Here is a 22,373-nt window from a genome sequence, read left to right on the forward strand (position 1 = left end):
CACCGCTAGGTTTTAATACTCTCACCAATAAACGGCACTTGGCATTTCTATACGGCACTACCATTGGCCACTTTGTCCTTTAAAAAGCCCTCCCTACTAGTGATAAGCGAGTATGCTCATTGCTCAGGTTTACCCGAGCATGCTTGGGTGATCTCCGAGTATTTGTTAGTGTTCAGAGATTTGGTTTTTGTTGACGCAACTGCATGATTTACAGCTCCTAGCCAGCCTGAGTACATGTGGGGGTTGCTAGGGAATCCCCACATATAATCAAGCTAATAGTCGCAAATCATGCAGCTGGGGGGATGAAAACTAAATCTCTGAACACTAACAAATTCTCGGAGACCACCTGAGCGTGCTCGGGAAAACCAGAGCAATGAGTGCACTCACTCATCACCACTCCCTACTCCTCTACTGCACGCCCCCGGAAGAAGCTACGGGCAAAACGTGCATCGGAGCGAAAGGGAACTACCGAACCACTCACTTCAATTTATGACCATCGGAATTCAAGTATAACTTCATTCTGTGGTGCACATTTGGCTATAAGTAGGGCCACCTATGATTAGGATCTGGGGTCTCTTGTTTCTTTTGGACACTGTTTAGACATCTATTATCCTTATAGCGATCTGATCCTATATAGTCATGTTTCTCCCTGGGACAAGGTAAAAAAAATATATATTTACATGTGTAAAAAAAAAAAAGTTCCAATAAATACATTTCTTTATCTAAATATAAACAATAAAAGTACACATATTTAGCATCGCCGCGTCCGTAACAACCCGACCTATAAAACTGTCCCACTAGTTAACCCATTCAGTGAACACCGTTAAAAAAAAACCTAAGGCAAAAAACGACGCTTTATTATCATACCGCCAAACAAAAAGTGGAATAACATGCGATCAAAAAGATGGCTATAAATAACCATGGTACCGCTGAAAACATCTTGTCCCGCAAAAAATGAGCCGCCACACAGCATCAACGAAAAAATAAAAAAGTTATAGTCCTCAGAATAAAGCGATGCAAAAATAATTATTTTTTCTATAAAAGTTTTTATCATATAAAAGCGCCAAAACATAAAAAAATAATATAAATGAGGTATCACTGTAATTGTACTGACCCAAAGAATAAAATTGCTTTATCAATTTTACCAAACGTGGAACGGTATAAGCGCCCCCCCAAACGAAATTCATAAATAGTTGTTTTTTGTTCGTTCTACCTCACAAAAATCAGAATAAAAAGCGATCAAAAAATGTCACGTGCCCGACATACCAATGATACCAATAAAAATGTCAACTCGTCAAGCAAAAAACAAGACCTCACATGACCCTGAAACAAAATATGGAAAAATTACAGCTCTCCAAATGTGGAGATGCAAAAAATATTTTTTGCAACAAAAAGCGTCTTTTAGTGTGTGACGGCTGCCAATCATAAAAATACGCCAAAAAAAACGCTATAAAAGTAAATCAAACCCCCCTTCATCACCCCCTTAGTTAAGAAAAAATAATAACATTTAAAAAAATGTATTTATTTCCATTTTCCCCATTAGGGTTAGGGCTGGGGCTAAAGTTAGGGTTGGGGCTAAAGATAGGGTTTGGATTACATTTACGGTTTGGATTAGGGTTAGGGGTGTGGATAGGGTTATGGTTGGGATTAGGGTTAGGCCTAGGGTTAGGGTTTCAGTTAGAATTGGGGGGGTTTCCACTGTTTAGGCACATCAGGGGCTCTCCAAACGCGACATTGGCAATTCCAGCCAATTCTGCGTTGAAAGAGTTAAACAGTGCTCCTTCCCTTCCGAGCTCTCCCGTGCGCCCAAACAGGGGTTTACCCCAACATATGGGGTATCAGCGCACTCAGAAGAAATTGGAAAACAACTTTTGAGGTCCAATTTCTCCTGTTACCCTTGGGAAAATACAAAACTGGGGGCTAAAAAATAATTTGTGGAAAAAAAAATAATTTTTATTTTCACGGCTCTGCATTATAAACTGTAGTGAAACACTTGGGGTGCAAAGTTCTCACAACACATCTAGATAAGTTCCTTGGGGGGTCTAGTTTCCAATATGTCGTTACTTGTGGGGGTTTCTACTGTTCAGGTACATCAGGGGCTCTGCAAATGCAACGTGACGCCTGCAGACTAATCCATCTAAGTCTGCATTCCAAACGGCGCGCCTTCCCTTCCGAGCTCTGCCATGCACCCAAACGGTAGTTCCCCCCCCACATATGGGGTATCAGCATACTCAGGACAAATTGTACAACAACTTTTGGGGTCCAATTTCTCCTGTTACCCTTGGTAAAATAAAACAAATTGGAGTTAAAGTAAATTTTGTGTGACAAAAAGTTAAATGTTCATTTTTTTTTTTTAAACATTCCAAAAATTCCTGTGAAACACCTGAAGGGTTAATAAACTTCTTGAATGTCGTTTTGAGTACCTTGAGATGTGCAGTTTTTAGAATGGTGTCACACTTGGGTATTTTCTATCATATAGACCCCTCAAAGTGACTTCAAATGTGATGTGGTCCCTAAAAAAAATGGTGTTGTAAAAATGAGAAATTGCTGGTCAACTTTTATCCCTTATAACTCCCTAACAAAAAAAATTTTGGTTCCAAAATTGTGTTGATGTAAAGTAGTCATGCGGGAAATGTTACTTATTTATTATGGGGTTTGGGCAATGGTCTGGTATACAAAGGGGTTGTGGTGGTTTGACGACAAAGATTTGCCTTGCTTGGTCGATCTTATTTTTGAAGTGCGTGGCAAAGTCCTCGACAACGATTAGGGAACTCGGAGGGGGCAGTGGTGGGCGGAAGAGGGAGTTAAAAGTGTTGAACAACTGTTTAGGGTTGTGGGATAAGGAAGATACGAGGGTTGTGAAGTAGGCCTGTTTAGCAGAGGTGAGAGATGATTTGAATGCGAGTGTTGCTTGTTTGAGTGCAGTGAAATCGTCTTGCGAATGTGTTTTCTTCCAACGCCGTTCTGCAATTCTGAATACTTGCAGAAGCTTTTTAGTGAGGTTATTGTGCCAGGGTTGTCTATTGGTTCGTTGCACCCTGCCATGCATGACAGGGGCGACCGTGTCAATAGCTGATGCAAGAGTGGCATTGTAGAAAGCAGTGGCACTGTCTGTGTCGTGGAGTGAGGATATGGATGCCAGTGGTAGGATAGAGTCAGAGTGTGTGGGTGTCTAGGTGTGCGAGGTTCCTGCGTGGGTGCGCATGTGGCTGGACATGGGTGACAGGTGAGGAGGACAGGGATGAGAAAGTGAGTAGATGGTGGTCAGATAGAGGGAGAGGGGAGGTTGTGAAGTTAGATAGGGAGCAGAAACGGGTGAAGACCAGGTCTAATGTGTGTCCGTCTGTGTGGGTGGCTGAGGACGACCACTGAGTAATTCCAAAGGATGAAGTAAGGGACAAGAGTTTGGAGCCTGCTGACTGGTGGGTGACAATGGGGATGTTGAAATCACCCATGATGATGGTGGGAACATCAGCAAAGAGAAAGTGAAGGAGCCAGGTGGAGAATCGGTCAATAAAAGCAGTGGTCGGGCCCGGAGGTCGGTATATGACGGCCATTTGGAAGTTGTAGGGGGGAGTAGATGAGGACAGTGTGGACTTCAAAAGAAGGGAGGATAAGGGAGGGTAGAGGTGGGATTGGATTAAAGGTACAGTTGGAAGAAAGGAAAAGACTCACTCCTCCACAATGCTTATTGCCAGGGCGAGGAGTGTGGGTGAAGTGGAGGCCACCGTAACATAGTGCAGCGGGGGAGACTGTGTCAGAGGAGGTCAGCCATGTTTCAGTGATGATTCGGACATCACACATTTTCCTGTAAGGACACTACAGGGGAGTTACGTGGACATTCTCTCTCCCGCTCTATGAATGTCCACTAAAATCAGCCCATAAAATAACTTGCAGTTTTACCTCACTGACGCCATGCGCAGTGAGACATATCTCCCTTCCATCACTTCACCAGTGATTGTCACACTACGTACGCTGTCATTTGACTTTGAAGTTTACAGATATGGGTAGGTAAGTGTCAGCCTCTTCTAATTCGAGGGGGTAGGTGGATCCTCCAGGTTGTACGTTCTGTAGAAAAGGATGTCAAAATTTCACAAAGTAATTTCAACATTTTCAGATGGAGAATGTTGTAGTCCATTGGCAAAATGGTGACTGTGGCACAGCCGGACTACACCACCGATAAAGCAGACACAGCCGGTGACTGAGAAGAATCTGTGACTTCTCTGCATTTAGTGGTCACTACTCACCTGGGTAGTATGTAGGAATCTCCTCTTCACACTGCTCATCATCCCTCACGAATATCTCTGTAGTATTAATATGGGTCAGATCTTCACCCTGAAACAAATATTGTAAAAGTCACATCTATGACCAGCTCTAATCCTGTCATCCCCACTGTTCTTATTACAGAAATATAAAACATATAATACTGATGGATAAAACAAGACTGAGCAGAAGATCTTCACAGCCATCTACACATCTTATGGGAGATCTGATGACACCTTCTCTCCATCTACCTGAGGAACTTTGGGATCTTCTTGTGTACAGTCCAGTAGAAGAAGAGGATGGGGACATCTCTCAGGTGTTGTCCTCATACTGGATAGATCTGGAGGAAACACATACAGGGACTAAATTCATTCTTTACATACAGATAATTATAAGCCTGTGTATTTAGTCCTGTCTATTACCTGGTGATGTGAGGGGCTGGGGAACCTCCATCGTGACATCCTTGTACAGATCTTTGTGTCCTTCTAAATACTCCCACTCCTCCATGGAGAAATAGACAGCGACATCCTGATACCTCATAGGAACCTGACACATACAATGATACCGTCATCCCCCGATCCCTTCATAGGGTTACTGTATAATGTCCCAGCATTCCCAGTAGTGTCACCTCTCCAGTCAGCAGCTCAGTCATCTTGTAGATGAGTTCTAGGATCTTCTGGTCATTGATGTTCTCATGCATCAGGGGATGAGGTGGAGGCCCTGTAATTGGGCTCAGGAGTCTTTCCCATCCCTCAGACGCAGGGTCCCAACAGTGTTCACTAGAGGTCTTCTTCACTACTGTGTAATCCTGGTTATGGAGAGACACATTAATAAATCTCACTGCAGACATTTCCAGAGTCCTCACCTCTCCAGTTCTGTCCATCTGTTATTCCCATAGATAAGAATGATGTAATGTGACGTCATCAGAATCTCTCACCTCTCCAGTAAGCTGGAAAAGGATCTCTAGGGTGAGGTGTAATATCCTCTCCGCCATCTTGTCTCTGTCCATATCCATCCTTAGATCTCCTATGAAAGGGTCAGATATTGTAGAGACCTGCGAGAGGATGAGCAGATGTAACATCATAAAAATTCTCTGTAATTAGCAAATTGCTGGAGATAATAAAGTAAACATATCAGGAGATAGACCGTGTAGATGTTGTATTTAGAGTTGAGCACGTTTGTCCTGGTCCCTGCTTAGTCGGCAAGCTATAGCACTAAACGAATAAGCTGCAGAGGGAACCAGGATATATGGAGCGCACCGGTTGATCAGATGATTGGCGATGCAGTTGCATGTGTTGCAGCTGTGTCACTATTACAACAAATCCATGGAGAGCTTGACACACAGGCTGTGCTCTCCATGCATGTGTTGTGACAGTGACACAGCTGCGACACATGCAGCTGCAGCACCGATCAGCCGGCGCTCTCCATATATCCGGGTTCCCTCTGCAGCTTAATCGGATAGTGATATACAGTGGGGCAAAAAATTATTTAGTCAGTCAGCAATAGTGCAAGTTCCACCACTTAAAAAGATGAGAGGCGTCTGTAATTTACATCATAGGTAGACCTCAACTATGGGAGACAAACTGAGAAAAAAAAATCCAGAAAATCACATTGTCTGTTTTTTTATCATTTTTTTTGCATTTTATGGTGGAAAATAAGTATTTGGTCAGAAACAAACAATCAAGATTTCTGGCTCTCACAGACCTGTAACTTCATCTTTAAGAGCCTCCTCTTTCCTCCACTCATTACCTGTAGTAATGGCACCTGTTTAAACTTGTTATCAGTATAAAAAGACACCTGTGCACACCCTCAAACAGTCTGACTCCAAACTCCACTATGGTGAAGACCAAAGAGCTGTCAAAGGACACCAGAAACAAAATTGTAGCCCTGCACCAGGCTGGGAAGACTGAATCTGCAATAGCCAACCAGCTTGGAGTGAAGAAATCAACAGTGGGAGCAATAATTAGAAAATGGAAGACATACAAGACCACTGATAATCTCCCTCGATCTGGGGCTCCACGCAAAATCCCACCCCGTGGGGTCAGAATGATCACAAGAACGGTGAGCAAAAATCCCAGAACCACGCGGGGGGACCTAGTGAATGAACTGCAGAGAGCTGGGACCAATGTAACAAGGCCTACCATAAGTAACACACTACGCCACCATGGACTCAGATCCTGCAGTGCCAGACGTGTCCCACTGCTTAAGCCAGTACATGTCCGGGCCCGTCTGAAGTTTGCTAGAGAGCATTTGGATGATCCAGAGGAGTTTTGGGAGAATGTCCTATGGTCTGATGAAACCAAACTGGAACTGTTTGGTAGAAACACAACTTGTCGTGTTTGGAGGAAAAAGAATACTGAGTTGCATCCATCAAACACCATACCTACTGTAAAGCATGGTGGTGGAAACATCATGCTTTGGGGCTGTTTCTCTGCAAAGGGGCCAGGACGACTGATCCGGGTACATGAAAGAATGAATGGGGCCATGTATCGTGAGATTTTGAGTGCAAACCTCCTTCCATCAGCAAGGGCATTGAAGATGAAACGTGGCTGGGTCTTTCAACATGACAATGATCCAAAGCACACCGCCAGGGCAATGAAGGAGTGGCTTCGTAAGAAGCATTTCAAGGTCCTGGAGTGGCCTAGCCAGTCTCTAGATCTCAACCCTATAGAAAACCTTTGGAGGGAGTTGAAAGTCTGTGTTGCCAAGCGAAAAGCCAAAAACATCACTGCTCTAGAGGAGATCTGCATGGAGGAATGGGCCAACATACCAACAACAGTGTGTGGCAACCTTGTGAAGACTTACAGAAAACGTTTGACCTCTGTCATTGCCAACAAAGGATATATTACAAAGTATTGAGATGAAATTTTGTTTCTGACCAAATACTTATTTTCCACCATAATATGCAAATAATATGTTAAAAAAACAGACAATGTGATTTTCTGGATTTTTTTTTCTCAGTTTGTCTCCCATAGTTGAGGTCTACCTATGATGTAAATTACAGACGCCTCTCATCTTTTTAAGTGGTGGAACTTGCACTATTGCTGACTGACTAAATACTTTATTGCCCCACTGTAGCTCGCCGAATAAGCTGGAACCTAAACTAATTCGCTCTACTCTAGTTGTATTCTCTAGTCTTGTATGGACTGGAACATAACTGAATTGCTGACTAGGACATCTCCTCCAAGCTCCCAATCTCTGGATAGGTTACTCACTGCTTCAGAAACTGATTGGCTGTAAGAATCACAAGTTTGTTTAGAAAGACGAGAAAATACAGAGACTGGCGGGGACCCAAGCAGTAATGGTGTTTTCATTATTTTACAGTATTTAGTTTTCTTCTTTCCATCTACTAATAAAACCTATATATTTAGGCCACAGACAACAAGCAGTTTCTTCCTCGGAGTCGGCAGCTGAATACTTTCCTCATAGACTCATCTTCCATAACGCTAATTCTCGTCTCATTTACCGACACTGGAATCGGCATTAGCAATACTGCAGGAGATATTCATTACACGGGACAGGAGAAATAACTACTTCATGATGAGGACGACATCTTCATCTTCTACTACGGCTCTAGAAACATATTTGGCCAGAGTCCGTCACTGACTCCATCACCACCGGCCGTCTATATGAAGGTTTCCTGTCTTCCCCTCACTGGAATCTTCTATCATGTTAGATCTCAGGTCTGATTCTCACACAGAAGTTTGAGGCTTTTAGAAAAGATGGTTTGTAAGAACCAAGACAGGAGATATATGAGGTACAGGGTTTTTTTTGTCTCAAGATATGATGGGTTTTCATCATTTTCTTGTAGGATTCCATATATTACATGAAAAACACCACCAGGAAGGAAATTGGGGATAGAGGAACTGTGGAAACAATATACTGTGTGGGAACCAAGAAAAATGCACTGAACGGTATCAAGAATGAAGATAAGTGAGAATGTATTATCTAGTGGTGTCGGTAGTAGCAGATTGTGGGGCATCTTGTATTACTATAATGTGTGTGGAGGATATCGATACTGGGGGAACATTACACTGTGTGGGGGCCAAGAGAGGGGCACTGTACTATTAGACTAACACACGTTTCCTTCACAAAACCCCCTAAATATAACATTTTATAACAACCCCACAATCTGTGACTCTTCAGGGTAAATCGCTCTCTCACCATTGGATTAGAGCTGATACTATGAAGCTAAAGTGACTAAACAGACTTTCTGTCACCTCCATAAAGGGGCACTTTCCGTGTTTGTCAGAACTATCCGATTATTAGAGGTCATAGTTTCCCCCCAATTAGAAGGGACACCTGTGGATATTGGGGTCTTTACCTGCTACAGTTCTGGTGGGATTTACTCGGTAAAGTGCTGGAATCAATTTCTCCAAAGGGTTAAATGGCGTCTGTAACTTCAATGTCTTTCTATGAAGCTTCTTTGAACTTTCTTCCTCTGTTTTCTGCCGTATTTCTATTACTCTCCAGAATCAGGAATGTATTAAGTAATGGAGCCTCCAGCACTGACCTCCACCCACAGAGCCGCACTCCAGATAGAGTATTACGTGTTACTGAACCACTCAGCATATGTTGTGCAGTTATATGTATGTATAATAGGTTCCATGTGAGATGCATGTCCCTAATGCATCAGCCCACAGCCTGCGCCCCTGGGCAGAGGGGACACGATATTCCCCTTTTGTCCGCCCCCCACCTTTGTAATTCCCACAGTAAATATCGGCAGGCTCCAGCCACCTGCGGCTATTGTAATGTATGTCTGGCCTGTCGCTTTTCTTTTGGCCTGCCCTCTGTATCTGTGTGATATATTCTGTGTCCTGTGAGTAAAGTGTTGTCAGATTGGAAATACGTGGAGAAGCAGTGATCTTTTATATGCGCCCATGTAATCAAGGAATTCCAGCCAGCGTCCTTCATTCAGACTCCAGCCACAGCAGAGTGGACCTCCGGAAACACGGGGTGGTACTGAAAGAGGTACCCCAGCTTGGTAGACCCCGTTACACTGGTGGCAGACAGCGGGATATGATACCTTCTACAGGAGGAAAGGAATGAATGGAAAACAACTACCAGAAGTTAAAGAGGACTACATTAAAAGATCGGGTCAAAGCCCGAGGGTTGATCGCCAGCAACAAAACAAAAGCGGATTTGATAGCAGCCATCATGGAACACAACAGTGCAGCGCCCCCCAATGTGATCGTGGAGGAGACTGAATTCCAGAGAGAGGTAAAGAACAGACTGGCGTTCTATGGCCCAAACCCTGCAGTAGAGATCATACGAGAGGTGATGGCTGATGTGCGTACTGATCTGAAGGAAAAGATGGCCGAGCGGACCAGGATAGAGCTAGCCAAGATGGAGATGGCAGAGCAGACCAAAGTGGAGCTAGCCAAGATGGAGATGGCAGAGCGGAGAGAGGAGAGTCAGCGAGCAGGGGGAGCTCTGGCCTTCGACCAGGTACCTTTAACAGTAAGCCACAAAAAGATCCAGTATAATGCCTTCCGACAGTTGGAGGAGGCAGAGGAAGACATTGATGGCTTTCTGCAGGACTTTGAGCGGCAGTGTGTCCTTCATCAAGTGAATCCGGAGTAACGTGTTCAGATTCTGGCCAGCAAGCTGACAGGCCGGGCAGCGGACACCTATCGCACGGTACCTGATGAGGACAGTATGGACTATGAGTGGATCAAAGAAGTGATCTTGGCCCGGTATGCACTGACACCAGAGGCATACCGCCAAAAGTTCCACGGACTTATAAATGCGTAACCAATACCCACGCTGAATGGGCCTGTAAATTACGGCGGTCACTGCTACAGTGGGTACAAGGGAGCCAAGCAACCACTAAGGAGGACGTCCTCCAGCTCTTCTTGTTAGAACAATTCTTTAATGGACTAACCCCTGAGACACAGGAATGGCTTCGGGACAGGCGGCCAACGACTCTTGAGGAAGTCGCTCGTCTGGCCGATGAACATCATGATGCCAGGAGGCCTCTGTTGTCCGGATCACAGATGGTCACTAGGGGTCCGCCCATGGACCTGGAAGGCCCCAAACCACCGAAGATTGTAGGGGGACCAGCTAGAAACCCGGCCTACCACAGTCCCCCTGGGGCACGATGCCACACCTGTTGTCAGCTGGGCCACCTGCAAAGACAATGTCCCAACCAGACTCAGCCTACCCAGTGGCCAAAGGCGGGAACAGCTACCTTCAGCCGGGCTGCTGTACACTGCTACCAAGGTGAAGCTGACCCAGCATTGGGGGCTATGACTAACCAAGGGGTGGAAGAGATGGAGGAAGTGCTGCATGAAGTAGACCTCGTGCAGGCAGCCCGGGCAGATAATCGACAACAGCATCGACAGGTCATGTGGGTTAATGGGAAACGTATGCAGGGACTAAGATTCCGTGGCAACTTTGTCCCTTGTGAAGCCTCACCTCGTCCGGGACCAAGAGAAGATGGACCGGACAGTGGCAGTCCGTGTAGCAGGGGGAGCTATACATCGACTGCCCACTGCCAGGATTCACCTGAACTGGGGAGTCGGGGATGGCCTTGTTGAGGTCGGCTTGATGGAGGATTTGCCTGCAGACGTCTTGCTGGGAAATGACTTGGGGCACATGTTGTCTGCCTTCTTGGTTGCCCCTCTGGCTGAGACATATCCTTTGACCACCTGGAGACAAGCTCGAGCTGCGGAGGTTGAATCACATTCAGAGGAGGCCCAGGTAAGACATCCCAGCCCTACACGTATTCCCATAGCCAGATACATTTCTTGGGCCATCCCAGATGAATTTAAGAGGGAGTTACTTGAGGATCCTTCATTGGAGGGCTATCGTGGGAAGGCACAGGAGGGGAGAGGGGTAGTGGAAGGGGAACAGTTTGTATGGAAGCAGGGACTCCTCTACCGGATCACAGATCAGCACCACACAGGGACGAGCCCCACTATAAAACGACAGCTGGTAGTTCCCAAGAAGTATAGGCAGAAGTTACTGCGAATCTCTCAAGACTAGGGTTGAGCGACTTTTAGTTTTTTAGGGTCGAGTCGGGTTTCGCGAAACCCGACTATCTCAAAAGTCGAGTCGAGTGGAATCGGCCGATTATCGCAAAAAGTCGGGGATCGACCGAAACACGAAAGCCAATGCAAGTCAATGGGGAAGCATAGTCGGCAGTGAGTGGAGGCCAGGAAAACATGTACAGTGTCCATTTTAATGGCAAAAACATCCATTCTTGTTACTGAAGCTTGTCAATCTTAATTTACCTTATAATAATAGTAAGGCATTGGAAATTGGGGGTCATTTGGCTAAAGTTGTGGGGGGTAGGGCTGGTTCAAGTATTTAGTGGGCCCAGGAAATCTGGACCACGTCACGGCAGTGGAGCAGGGAGAGGTAAGTATTTCAACTTTGCAAGTGCTGTGATCCTGAGCAAGCAGGGGGGGCCCACTCGTTGGCATTGGCACTGGCACAGGGCCCCTCAAAGTATGGCGGTGTTTGCACGGCGGGGGCGCCTCCCACCGGCAGCGACACTTTTGCGTACTATGAGGGGCCCTGTGCCAGTGACGTCGCCAACGAGTTTCCCCCCCCACCTGCTGAAGGAACCTGCACTTTCATCTGCACCTTCCTCTTTGTCCCCGTGTAAGGTGGTATGGTATGCGGGAAGGGGAACCTGACTTTCAGCAGGGTCACAATCTTGCTGTGTAGCGTGCACGGGGAATGTTGCGTTATGGGTCAATGTACCAGCAGACTCATCTATCACTGGCTGGGCAATGGGCAGGATGAGGAGGAAACACAGATATAGGCCCAAAGAATAAAGTGGGCTAAATGCAGTTCAAAATTGGTAACAGGACTAACCAGGGGGCATTGCTTTGTTCAGTGGAGTACAACTGTAATGAGAGGCTGACACAGTGAGTAGGCCCAAATCAGTAAGTAGGCTAAATGCAGTTCAAGATTGGTAACAGAAGTAAACAGGCGGCACTGGTTTGTTCAGTGTAAGAGAACATCAATGAGCGGCAGACACCGTTAGTAGGGCCAACAAAACAAGTAGGCCAAATGCAGTGTTATATTAAAAACAATTTAACGAGAGCCTGAAGATAGAAGCTAGGGAAAGGCAACCTGGAGAACACCTTTGAGCGGAAGACACCGTTTGTAGAACCCAACCAAACTAGTAGCCCCACTGCAGTTGTTCGAATAAAAAACTATTTAACGAGAGCCTGAAGATTGAAGCTCAGGAAAGGCAACCAGGAGTACACCTTGGAGCGGCAGACACTGTTAGTAGGCCCCAACCAAACTAGTAGCCCCACTGCAGTTCGATTAAAAAACTATTTAACAAGAGCCTGAAGATAGAAGCTCAGTAAAGGCAATCAGGAGAACACCTTGGAGCGGAAGACTCAGTTTATAGACCACAATGAAACTTGTGGCCCCAATGCAGTTTTATAATTCTGACAGGCTGAAAACCAGCTTTTTTTTTTTTTTTTTTTTTTTAAGAGGAGGACATCTGTATTAAGTGGCGCAGACAGACACTGCTAGTAGGCCTTATGGATCACCCCCAGACGCAAGGCCATGGGTTACTCGGTACCGGTCCTCTGCTGGGTCAGTTCTGGGGATGTCACGGTGGCTGGACCCGGTCCGTGACCCTGCTAAGGGGCATCCAATTAAGGGTGATGGTGCGTAGTGCGAGGAATAACGAGGACACAGGGTTCAGTTCTTTACCTTTTACTGAAGGTTTCAGGATCCTCAATCCAGGGCACTGTCAACAGGGCTGTCTGAGACCGGCCGGTCCGAAGGCACATACAGAGTTCCCTTTGCAGGTGGAAATCAGTGTCTACCCACTAGTGTGTTGTAGTGCTTCCCTGCTGAGCATTCAGGATAGTCCTCACAACTTCTGTTCTCGTTCTTTCTAGATCTTTCTCTTCTCCGTCCCCCAGGTATGTTAAAGGGACACTGTCACCTGAATTTGGAGGGAACAATCTTCAGCCATGGAGGCAGGGTTTTTGATTCACCCTTTCCTTACCAAGATTGCCTTGTGCAGGCATGTACTACGGAGGACAGAGAATGAACTTCAATCCAATATTGCAGCCAGCATGCAGCCAGCGGGTAAGGAAAGGGTGAATCAAAAACCCCAAAACCCCGCCTCCATGGCTGAAGATTGTTCCCTCCAAATTCAGGTGACAGTGTCCCTTTAAGGCTAGGATGCACCTTTATGACAGGTAGGCCTGGAGTTATTTTGGAACCCCAGTGTCGTCCCTCTCCCACGATTGCCTCCTATGTCCTTCTTAGGTGTTGTATGGTAGACAGCCAACCTGTAATTAACTGTCCTGCCGCTGTTTGAAGTAATGCGTGGAGACTGTTACTTCCTCGGTGCTCCGGCTACCGGCTATGCGCCTCAGTAGGATGTTGCCGTTCTCGGGGCACGACTCCTACTGAATCTCCTTTGTGCTGATCTCGTTTCTCACTGTTCCACAATATCCTTTGCTTCGTGTCTCTTTCTTAGGATACCGCCGCAAGGTAATGCAGGCGCGGTTCCGTAACAATCTGTCCTTTCGCTAGGTACCTGCCAGATTTCCCAGTTCTGACAGGTCCTCCCTGGAGCTCTCCCAGGCTTCGTTCTGCCTAACTTCCTGTCCAACCCCTAGTTTTACCAATGTGAGGAGTGGCCCAATAAATAAAGCCTTTTACTCCCCCTAGTGGCCGGAGTGTGAAGTGTAGTGTGTGCTTGGTGATACCTGGTCAGTAGAACTCCTTTAGTGCCATCAGACGTACCATCACTCCCCTTAGTGGCAGAGCGACGTTACTGCAACGACCAGATCTCTGGGGCGCTGCACTTACACCACAAAGTAGGCTCACTGCAGGTTGAAAAAAAGTTACATGGGTACACGGTCGGCATTGGTGTGCTCAGCGGAGGACAAATGGAAGGAGGGACCGCAGACACACTTAGTAGGCCTAAAATTAAAAAAAATAGGCTCAAAGCACCTTCGATTATGTGGCAGGGGTACACAGGCAGCATTGGTGTGGTCAGCGGAGGACGATTGGAAGGAGTGTCTGACAAAGTAAGTACTTCCAAAAAATAAATAGATGTTAATGTCTCGCAAAACAACAAAACCAAAAAACAAAGGGTGGCATACTTAGGTAGAGGGGTGGGCTCCTCTGCTGAGTTTCAGACATAGTAATTTGGCGCTAAGTAATTACTGGTGTCAATATAGGACACTGACCCTGACTATTTGAACTAGCATCATACATGTCAACAAATTGGTATTGTCAGTGCCAGGCATTGAAGGATGTCAGCGCATAGACTAAACATTGTTGGAGCTGTGAGAGATAATTTTGCAAGTGGCAGAGCACTGTTTGAGCTGCGGGGGGGAACTCTCTTGCGGCCGGCGGTACAGGCCCAGGGCCCCTCATGTTACAACGGTGTGTCTGACGTTGGGTGCGCGCCACCACCGCCAGAGACACTTCATTGTACTATGAGGGACCCAGTGCCAGTGCCGTCGCCCAAAAGTGGGCACACCCACCTCTTCAGACAAACGGCACTCTCACGGGTGCTTGCGCCAAGTGGCGAGACCACGACCCCGTGGGGGGAGTTAGCCCATTTAGGGAGGTGTAAACATGTCGTATGCTGGACAAACAGCTGCTGCAAATTAAGAGATTGGAACAGTCAGTAAGACCAGTCCACAAGCAAGACCTTTTTATAGCAAAGCTAGGTGTCAGCCGGGAAAGGTGGGGCAAAATAATTAGAAATCCATGAGTGGTTCATTTTAATGAAGGTTAGATCATCAACATTTTGGGTAGCCAGACGAGTCCTTTTTTCAGTCAATATTGAACCAGCAGCACTGAATACTCTTTCTGATAGCACACTAGCTGCTGGGCGAGCAAGCTCCTGCAATGCATATTCTGCCATTTCAGGCCAGGTGTCTATTTTGGATGCCCAGTAATCAAATGGGAATGACGGTTGAGGGAGAACATCGATAAGGGATGAAAAATAGTTAGTAACCATACTGGACAAATGTTGTCTCCTGTCACTTTGAATTGATGCTGCAGTACCTGTCCTGTCTGTGGTCATTGCGAAATCACTCCACAACCTGGTCAGAAAACCCCTCTGTCCAACGCCACTTCTGATTTGTGCACCTCTAACACCTCTGCCCTGTTGCCCCCTGCAGCTCGTGTGAGAACCATCACCGGCGCTGTGTGCTGGGAATGCCTGAATCAAACGGTCTACAAGAGTTGCTTGCTTGGTTGCTAATATTTGTTCGAGATTCTCATGTGGCATGATATTTTGCAATTTGCCTTTATAGCGAGGATCAAGGAGGCAGGCCAACCAGTAATCATCATCGGTCATCATTTTAATAATGCGTGGGTCCCTTTTGAGGATACGTAAGGCATAATCCACCATGTGGGCCAAAGTTCCAGTTGTCAAATCTGCTCTTGTGCTGGGTTGAGGGTCAGTTTCAGGCAAATCTAAATCTACGTCACTTGTCTCCCTCAAAAAACCCGAACCCGGCCTTGCAACGCCACTACCTCGTCCTGTAGACTGCCCTGACCAGACAATGGCTAACTGTCATCAAGGCTTCCCTCGTCCTCAGCTGCAGACGCCTGCTCCTTTATGTGCGTCAAACTTTGCATCAGCAGACGCATTAGGGGGATGCTCATGCTTATTATGGCGTTGTCTGCACTAACCAGCCGTGTGCATTTGCAGCGCCCCAGAGACCTGGTCGTTGCAGTATGGCGCTCTGCCGCTAAGGGGAGCAGCGGTACGTCTGATGGCACTAAGGAGTTCTCCTGACCAGGTATCACCAGAACACATTACACTTCACACTCCGGCCACTAGGGGGAGAAAAAGGCTTTATTTATTGGGCCACTCCTCACACTGGTAAAACTAGGGGCTGGGGAGGAAGTTAGTCAGAAGCTGACTGGGTTGAATTCAGGGAACATCCCATGGCAGGGGGTGTTGCAGGGAGAAGGCACAGGGGGGCCCCTGTCGGGCGTGGGAACCTGGCAGGAGCCTAGCGAACAGAACCGAACGTAACGGAACCGCGCCTGCACACCTTGCGGCGGTATCCTAAGAAAGAGACACGAAGGGAAGGATATTGTGGAACAGTGTAAACGAGATCAAGCACAAAGGAGAGCCAGTAAGAGTCGTGCCGAGAGAGAGAGGCAACATCTTACTGAGGCGCGTAGTCGGTGGCCGGAACACCGTAGGAGTAACTGACTTCAGGCCTTACTTCAAACTCCGCTGGACAGTTAATCATAGGTTGGCTGTCTACCTTACTACACTTATGAAGACATAGGGGGCAACATTGGGAGAGGGGCGTCTCTAGGGTCCCGGAAGACCTCCAAGCCTTCCCGTCATACGGGTGGTGTCCTAGCCATAACATACCTGGGGGACGTTAGAAACTAGTAACATCTGGAACCAAAGAACGAGAGAGAGCTGTAGAGAACGAACGAACGAGAACAGCAGTTGTGAGGACTATTCCGAATGCTCAGCAGGATAGGACTACAACACACAGGCGCTATTGGTAGGCAACGATTTCCATCTGCGAAGGAAACTCTGGATGTGCCCATCGGACCGGCCGGTCTCTGAGAACCCTGTTAAACGTACTCTGGATTGAGGATCCTGAAGTCTTCAGTAAAGAGGTAAAGAGACTGCAACCGTGTGTCCTCATTATTGACTGTACCTCACACCATCACCATCCACCTTACTGGGAAGCCCTGGGGACATACTTCACCTGTGAGAAGGTATACCATCCAGCTGCCATTCCATCACCCCAGTTGACCCCATAGCAGCGTCGGTCACCCTGACTGAACACCACAGGTGGCGTCACGAACCCCTGACAGACTGTTCCACTACTTTCATTGGACGCCTCTTAGCAGGGTCGCGGACCGGGTCTAGCCACCGTGAAAGCCTCAGAACCGAACCAGAGAGGCCCGGTACCGAAACACGTGGCCCTGTGTCTGGGGGCGCTCCACATTCCTCAAAACACTGAAGGACTTGACACAGGTCTTGTACCTTCGACCACTGCACACCTGACAACTCCATGTCTGCCATCAGGGGCTGACTGGCAAATTTTAGCCTGGGGGGCAAGTACACAGCAGTGGCCCATGAGTAGCGGCCCATCCTTAAAGGGGTTGTCAGATCTTAAAGGGCACCTGTCACCCCGAAAATCGCGGGTGAGGTAAGCCCACCGGCATCAGGGGCTTATCTACAGCATTCTGTAATGCTGTAGATAAGCCCCCGATGTTACCTGAAAAAGGAGAAAAAGACGTTATATTATACTCACCCAGGGGCGGTCCCGCTGCTGGTCAGGTTGGATGGGCGTCTCCGGTCCGCTGCGGCGCCTCCTATCTTCTTTCCATGACGTCCTCTTCTGATCTTCAGCCACGGCTCCGGCGCAGGCGTACTTTGCTCTGCCCTGTTGAGGGCAGACAAAGTACTGCAGTGCGCAGGCGCCGAGCCTCTGACCTTTCCGGCGCCTGCGCACTGCAGTACTTTGTCTGCCCTCAACAGGGCAGAGCAAAGTACGCCTGCGCCGGAGCCGTGGCTGAAGATCAGAAGAGGACGTCATGGAAAGAAGATGGGAGGCGCCGCAGCGGACCGGAGACGCCCATCCGACCTGACCAGCAGCGGGACCGCCCCTGGGTGAGTATAATATAACGTCTTTTTCTCCTTTTTCAGGTAACATCGGGGGCTTATCTACAGCATTACAGAATGCTGTAGATAAGCCCCTGATGCCGGTGGGCTTACCTCACCCGCGATTTTCGGGGTGACAGGTGCCCTTTAAGATCCGACAACCCCTTTAAGGATGGGCCGCTACTCATGGGCCACTGCTGTGTACTTGCCCCCCAGGCTAAAATTTGCCAGTCAGCCCCTGTGTATATACATAAAAAAAATTCATCTTGGGACTCACCCAGGTCCCTGGTGAGGTCGGGAGGATGAAGGGCTGAGGTGGGACGGGTCCTGTCCAGCGTGACAGCGTCAGCGGTGAAGAGGATCCCAGGCATTGGTGAGCAGTTTTCTCTGACGCTGGTGCAGGCCGGCCAGCATCAGACACACACACAGTCAGGTGGAGGCGCCGGACATTTCAAATCTTTCAATGCGCGCGCGTGGTCTGATCTCCTGCGTGCCCACGCTGGCACAGGCAGCAGACGAGCGCGCGCAGGACCTAGGAATGCGGCCGTGCTCGTGCACTAGCACGGCCGCCGCGGCGCTTCTCAGCGCCGGCAATGCGCGTGCACACACAGGACCTGACTTTACAAGACTTAAAGGGCCGGCTGGCGGAATGCGCTACGTATTAAAATCGCTGCCGTTCCTCCAGCGGCCCTGTCCAGCTGCTCAGGCATTGGCCCGGGGGGCATATGCATTCCTGCCACCCGGCCCAGTCCGCCCCTGTCTGCCATCCAACTGCCTGCCCGTGTATGTGTATCCTCCCACAAATGCATAACAGCACGCCTCTGTTCGCACAGTCTCTGAAGCATGTGCAGTGTGGAGTTCCACCTTGTTGCAACGTCGATGATTAGGCGATGCTGGGGAAGGTTCAAAGACCGCTGATGGTTCTGCATATGGCTGGAGTGTACATGCGAACGGCGGATATGCGAGCAAAGTCTGTGCACTTTGAGGAGCAGGTCGGGTAACCCCGGATAACTTTTCAGGAAGCACTGCACCACCAGGTTTAAGGTGTGAGCCAGGCAAGGAATGTGTTTCAGTTGTGAAAGGGCTATGGCAGCCATAAAATTCCTTCCGTTATCACTCACTACCTTGCCTGCCTCAAGATGTACACTGCCCAGCCATGACTGAGTTTCTTGCTGCAAGAACTCGGACAGAACTTCCGCGGTGTGTCTGTTGTCACCCAAACACTTCATTGCCAATACAGCCTGCTGACGCTTGCCACTAGCTGTCCCATAATGGGACATCTCGTGTGCAACAGTGGCAGCTGCGGATGGAGTGGTCGTGCAACTGCGGTCTGTGGACGAGCTCTCGCTTCTGCAGGAGGACGAGGAGGAGGGGGGGCGAACGCCTAAAGCCAACTGTTTCCTAGACCGTGGGCTAGGCAGAACTGTCCCAATATTGCTGTCCCCTGTGGACCCTGCATCCACCACATTAACCCAGTGTGCCGTGATGGACACGTAACGTCCCTGGCCATGCCTACTGGTCCATGCATCTGTTGTCAGGTGCACCTTTGTACTCACAGATTGCCTGAGTGCATGGACGATGCGGTCTTTTACATGCTGGTGGAGGGATGGGATGGCTTTTCTCGAAAAGAAGTGTCGACTGGGTAGCTTGTAGCGTGGTACAGCGTAGTCCATCAGGGCTTTAAAAGCTTCGCTTTCAACTAACCGGTAGGGCATAATCTCTAACGAGATTAGTCTAGCAATGTGGGCGTTCAAACCCTGTGTACGCGATGCGAGGATGAGTACTTCCTTTTCCTAACGAGAGTCTCATGTAGGGTGAGCTGGACTGGAGAGCTGCAGATGGTGGAACTAGCGGGGGTGCCGGTGGACATGGCAGACTGAGAGAGGGTTGGAGATGGTATTCTTGCTGGTGCCCTACATGCAGTGTTTCCTACCACGAACCTGGTGATTCCCTGACTGCTTTGGCCTGGCGACGAAACCTGCACATTTACTGCAGGTGGTGCGGGAAATGGTGGGCTTACAGTGAGGGAAGGGATGTAGCATTGCTGATTTATTCATTGGCTGAGGGTGCTATAACCTTAAGGGACGTTTGGTAGTTAGTCCAGGCTTGCAAATGCATGGTGGTTAAATGTCTACGCATGCAACTTGTATTTAGACTTTTAAGATTCTGACCTCTGCTTAAGATAGTTGAACATTTTTGACAGATGACTTTGAGCTGATCATTTGGATGTTGTTTAAAAAAATGCCAGACTGCACTCTTTCTACTATCAGATACCTTTTCAGGCATTGCAGACTGAGCTTCTTTAACAGGATGGCCACGCTGTCCTTCAACTGGTTTTGGTTTTGCCACACGTTTTTGGCCAGATACGGGCCTGGCAGATGGAACCTGTTGCGAGGTTGATGCCTGCTGCGGCTCCTCCTCTTCCGCTTCAGAGCTACTGCCGCCTGCACCCTGTTCCCCCAACAGCTGCCAATCGGGGTCAACAACTGGGTCATCTATGACCTCCTCTTCTATCTCATGTGCAACTTCGTCTGTGTCACCGTGTAAGCCGGTGGTATAGCGTTCGTGACGGGGCACCATAGTCTCATCAGGGTCTGATTCTGGATCAGTACACTGCGAGGGCAATGTTCTGGTCTGAGTCAAAGGAACAGCATAGTAATCTGGCTGTGGCTGTGAATCTGTGCACTCCATGTCCGATTCAACTTGTAATGGGCATGGCCTGTTAACTATTTCACTTTCTAACCCAGGAACGGTATGTGTAAAGAGCTCCATGGAGTAACCCGTTGTGTCGCCTGACGCATCCTTCTCTGTTGTTCTTGGTGAAGAAGACAAGGAAGCGACTTGTCCCTAACCGTGAACATCCACTAACGACGCGCTGCTTTTACATTTAGCAGTTTCAGAAGAGGAGGCGAAAGAGCTACAGGCTGAGTCAGCAAGGAAAGCCAAAACTTGTTCTTGCTGCTCCGGCTTTAAAAGCGGTTTTCCTACTCCCAGAAAAGGGAGCGTTCGGGGCCTTGTGTAGCCAGACGACGAACCTGGCTCAACAACTCGAGACTTAGGTGCTATATTGCTTTTTCCACGACCACCTGATGCTCCACCACCACTACCATCATTACCAGCTGGCAATGACCGCCCATGGCCAGAAACTCTTCCACCAGGGTTCCTCATTGTTTGAAAAACGTAACCAAACTAACGGTATTTGTTACTGTAAAACCAGTTACAAGGTGAACTCAAACTTCTGTTGGATTTATATATCCCTTTATAGGTGGGTGAGACTGCAGGGAAAATCAGGCCCAATGTATAACAGTACACAGCTTCTGTGGCAGACAGATATGCCACTAACAGGACTGACGCAGATGCAGACACTACCAATAAAAATCTCCCCCTTTTTATTTTTTCTGGGAGAATATTGAAGAAATGTGGCCCACTCTTATACAGTATATGTTCTGTGGCATAAAATGAAAGACAGATGCCACACACACGACTGGCACTGAGGCAGAATTGCCAATCTTAATCTCCCACTATTTTTTTTTTATTTAACCCCTTAGCGACCGCCGATACGCCTTTTAACGGCGGCTGCTAAGGGTACTTAAACCACAGCGCCGTTAATTAACGGCGCTGTGGAAAAAGTCCATAGCGCCCCCCAGAGGCCGATTTTCTCCGGGGTCTCGGCTGCCGAGGGTAGCCGAGACCCCAGAGAACATGATTCAGGGGGGTTTTAACCCACCCCGCATTTGCGATCGCCGGTAATTAACCGTTTACCGGCGATCGCAAAAAAAAAAAAAAAAAAAAAAGCGATCTCTTTTTAATTTCTCTGTCCTCCGATGTGATCGCACATCGGAGGACAGAGAAAAGGGGTCCCAGGTGGCCCCCCAATACTCACCTAGCTCCCCCGATGCTCCTCGTGTCTCCCGGTGGGCGCCGCCATCTTCAAAATGGCGGGCGCATGCGCAGTGCGCCCGCCGGCCGGCACCGGCAGAATCTTTGGGGTCTCGGCTGCCGGGGGTAGCCGAGACCCCAAAGAGCACGATCGGGGTCGGTATTACCGACCCCTGTTTTGCGATCGCCGGTAATTAACTGTTTACCGGCGACCGCAAAAAAAAAAAAAAAAAGTAAAGTGTAATTCTCTGTCCTCTGATGTGATCGGACATCAGAGGACAGAGAAATAGGGGGATTCGGGGACCCTAGCATAGTCACCTAGGTCCCTGGATCCTCTTGCTGCTCCTCCTGGCCGCCGGCAGCAGAACATGGCGGACGCATGCCCAGTGCGCCCGCCATCTGTCTCCATCTGCCGGCCGGCAGGAGAACAGCAGTTGGGGCTAAAATTAGGGGTAGGGTTAGGGGTAGGGTTAGGGTTAGGGTTAGGGGTAGGGTTAGGGGTAGGGTTAGGGGTAGGGTTAGGGGTAGGGTTAGGGGTAGGGTTAGGGGAAGGGTTAGGAGTAGGGTTAGGAGTAGGGGTAGGGTTAGGGGTAGGGTTAGGGTTAGGTTAGGGCTAGGGTTGGGGCTAAATTTAGGG

At 48.3% G+C, this 22,373-nt stretch overlaps 1 protein-coding gene across 1 annotated transcript in view; it reads right to left on the minus strand.

The window, feature by feature from the left end:
* LOC138666961 (oocyte zinc finger protein XlCOF22-like) overlaps positions 1-22,373 on the minus strand; it is a 39,608-nt gene that overhangs the window by 7,124 nt on the left and 10,111 nt on the right. The window contains exons 2-6 of the mRNA XM_069755168.1: positions 5,201-5,317; positions 4,892-5,071; positions 4,686-4,809; positions 4,515-4,603; positions 4,248-4,335 (exon numbers count right to left, since the gene is read on the minus strand). Of these exons, the coding sequence (XP_069611269.1) occupies positions 4,248-4,335; positions 4,515-4,603; positions 4,686-4,809; positions 4,892-5,071; positions 5,201-5,317 (598 nt within the window). The remainder of the gene's footprint in view (positions 1-4,247; positions 4,336-4,514; positions 4,604-4,685; positions 4,810-4,891; positions 5,072-5,200; positions 5,318-22,373) is intronic.

The sequence above is a fragment of the Ranitomeya imitator genome, chromosome 2, assembly GCF_032444005.1.
Source record: "Ranitomeya imitator isolate aRanImi1 chromosome 2, aRanImi1.pri, whole genome shotgun sequence".
NCBI lineage: Eukaryota > Metazoa > Chordata > Amphibia > Anura > Dendrobatidae > Ranitomeya > Ranitomeya imitator.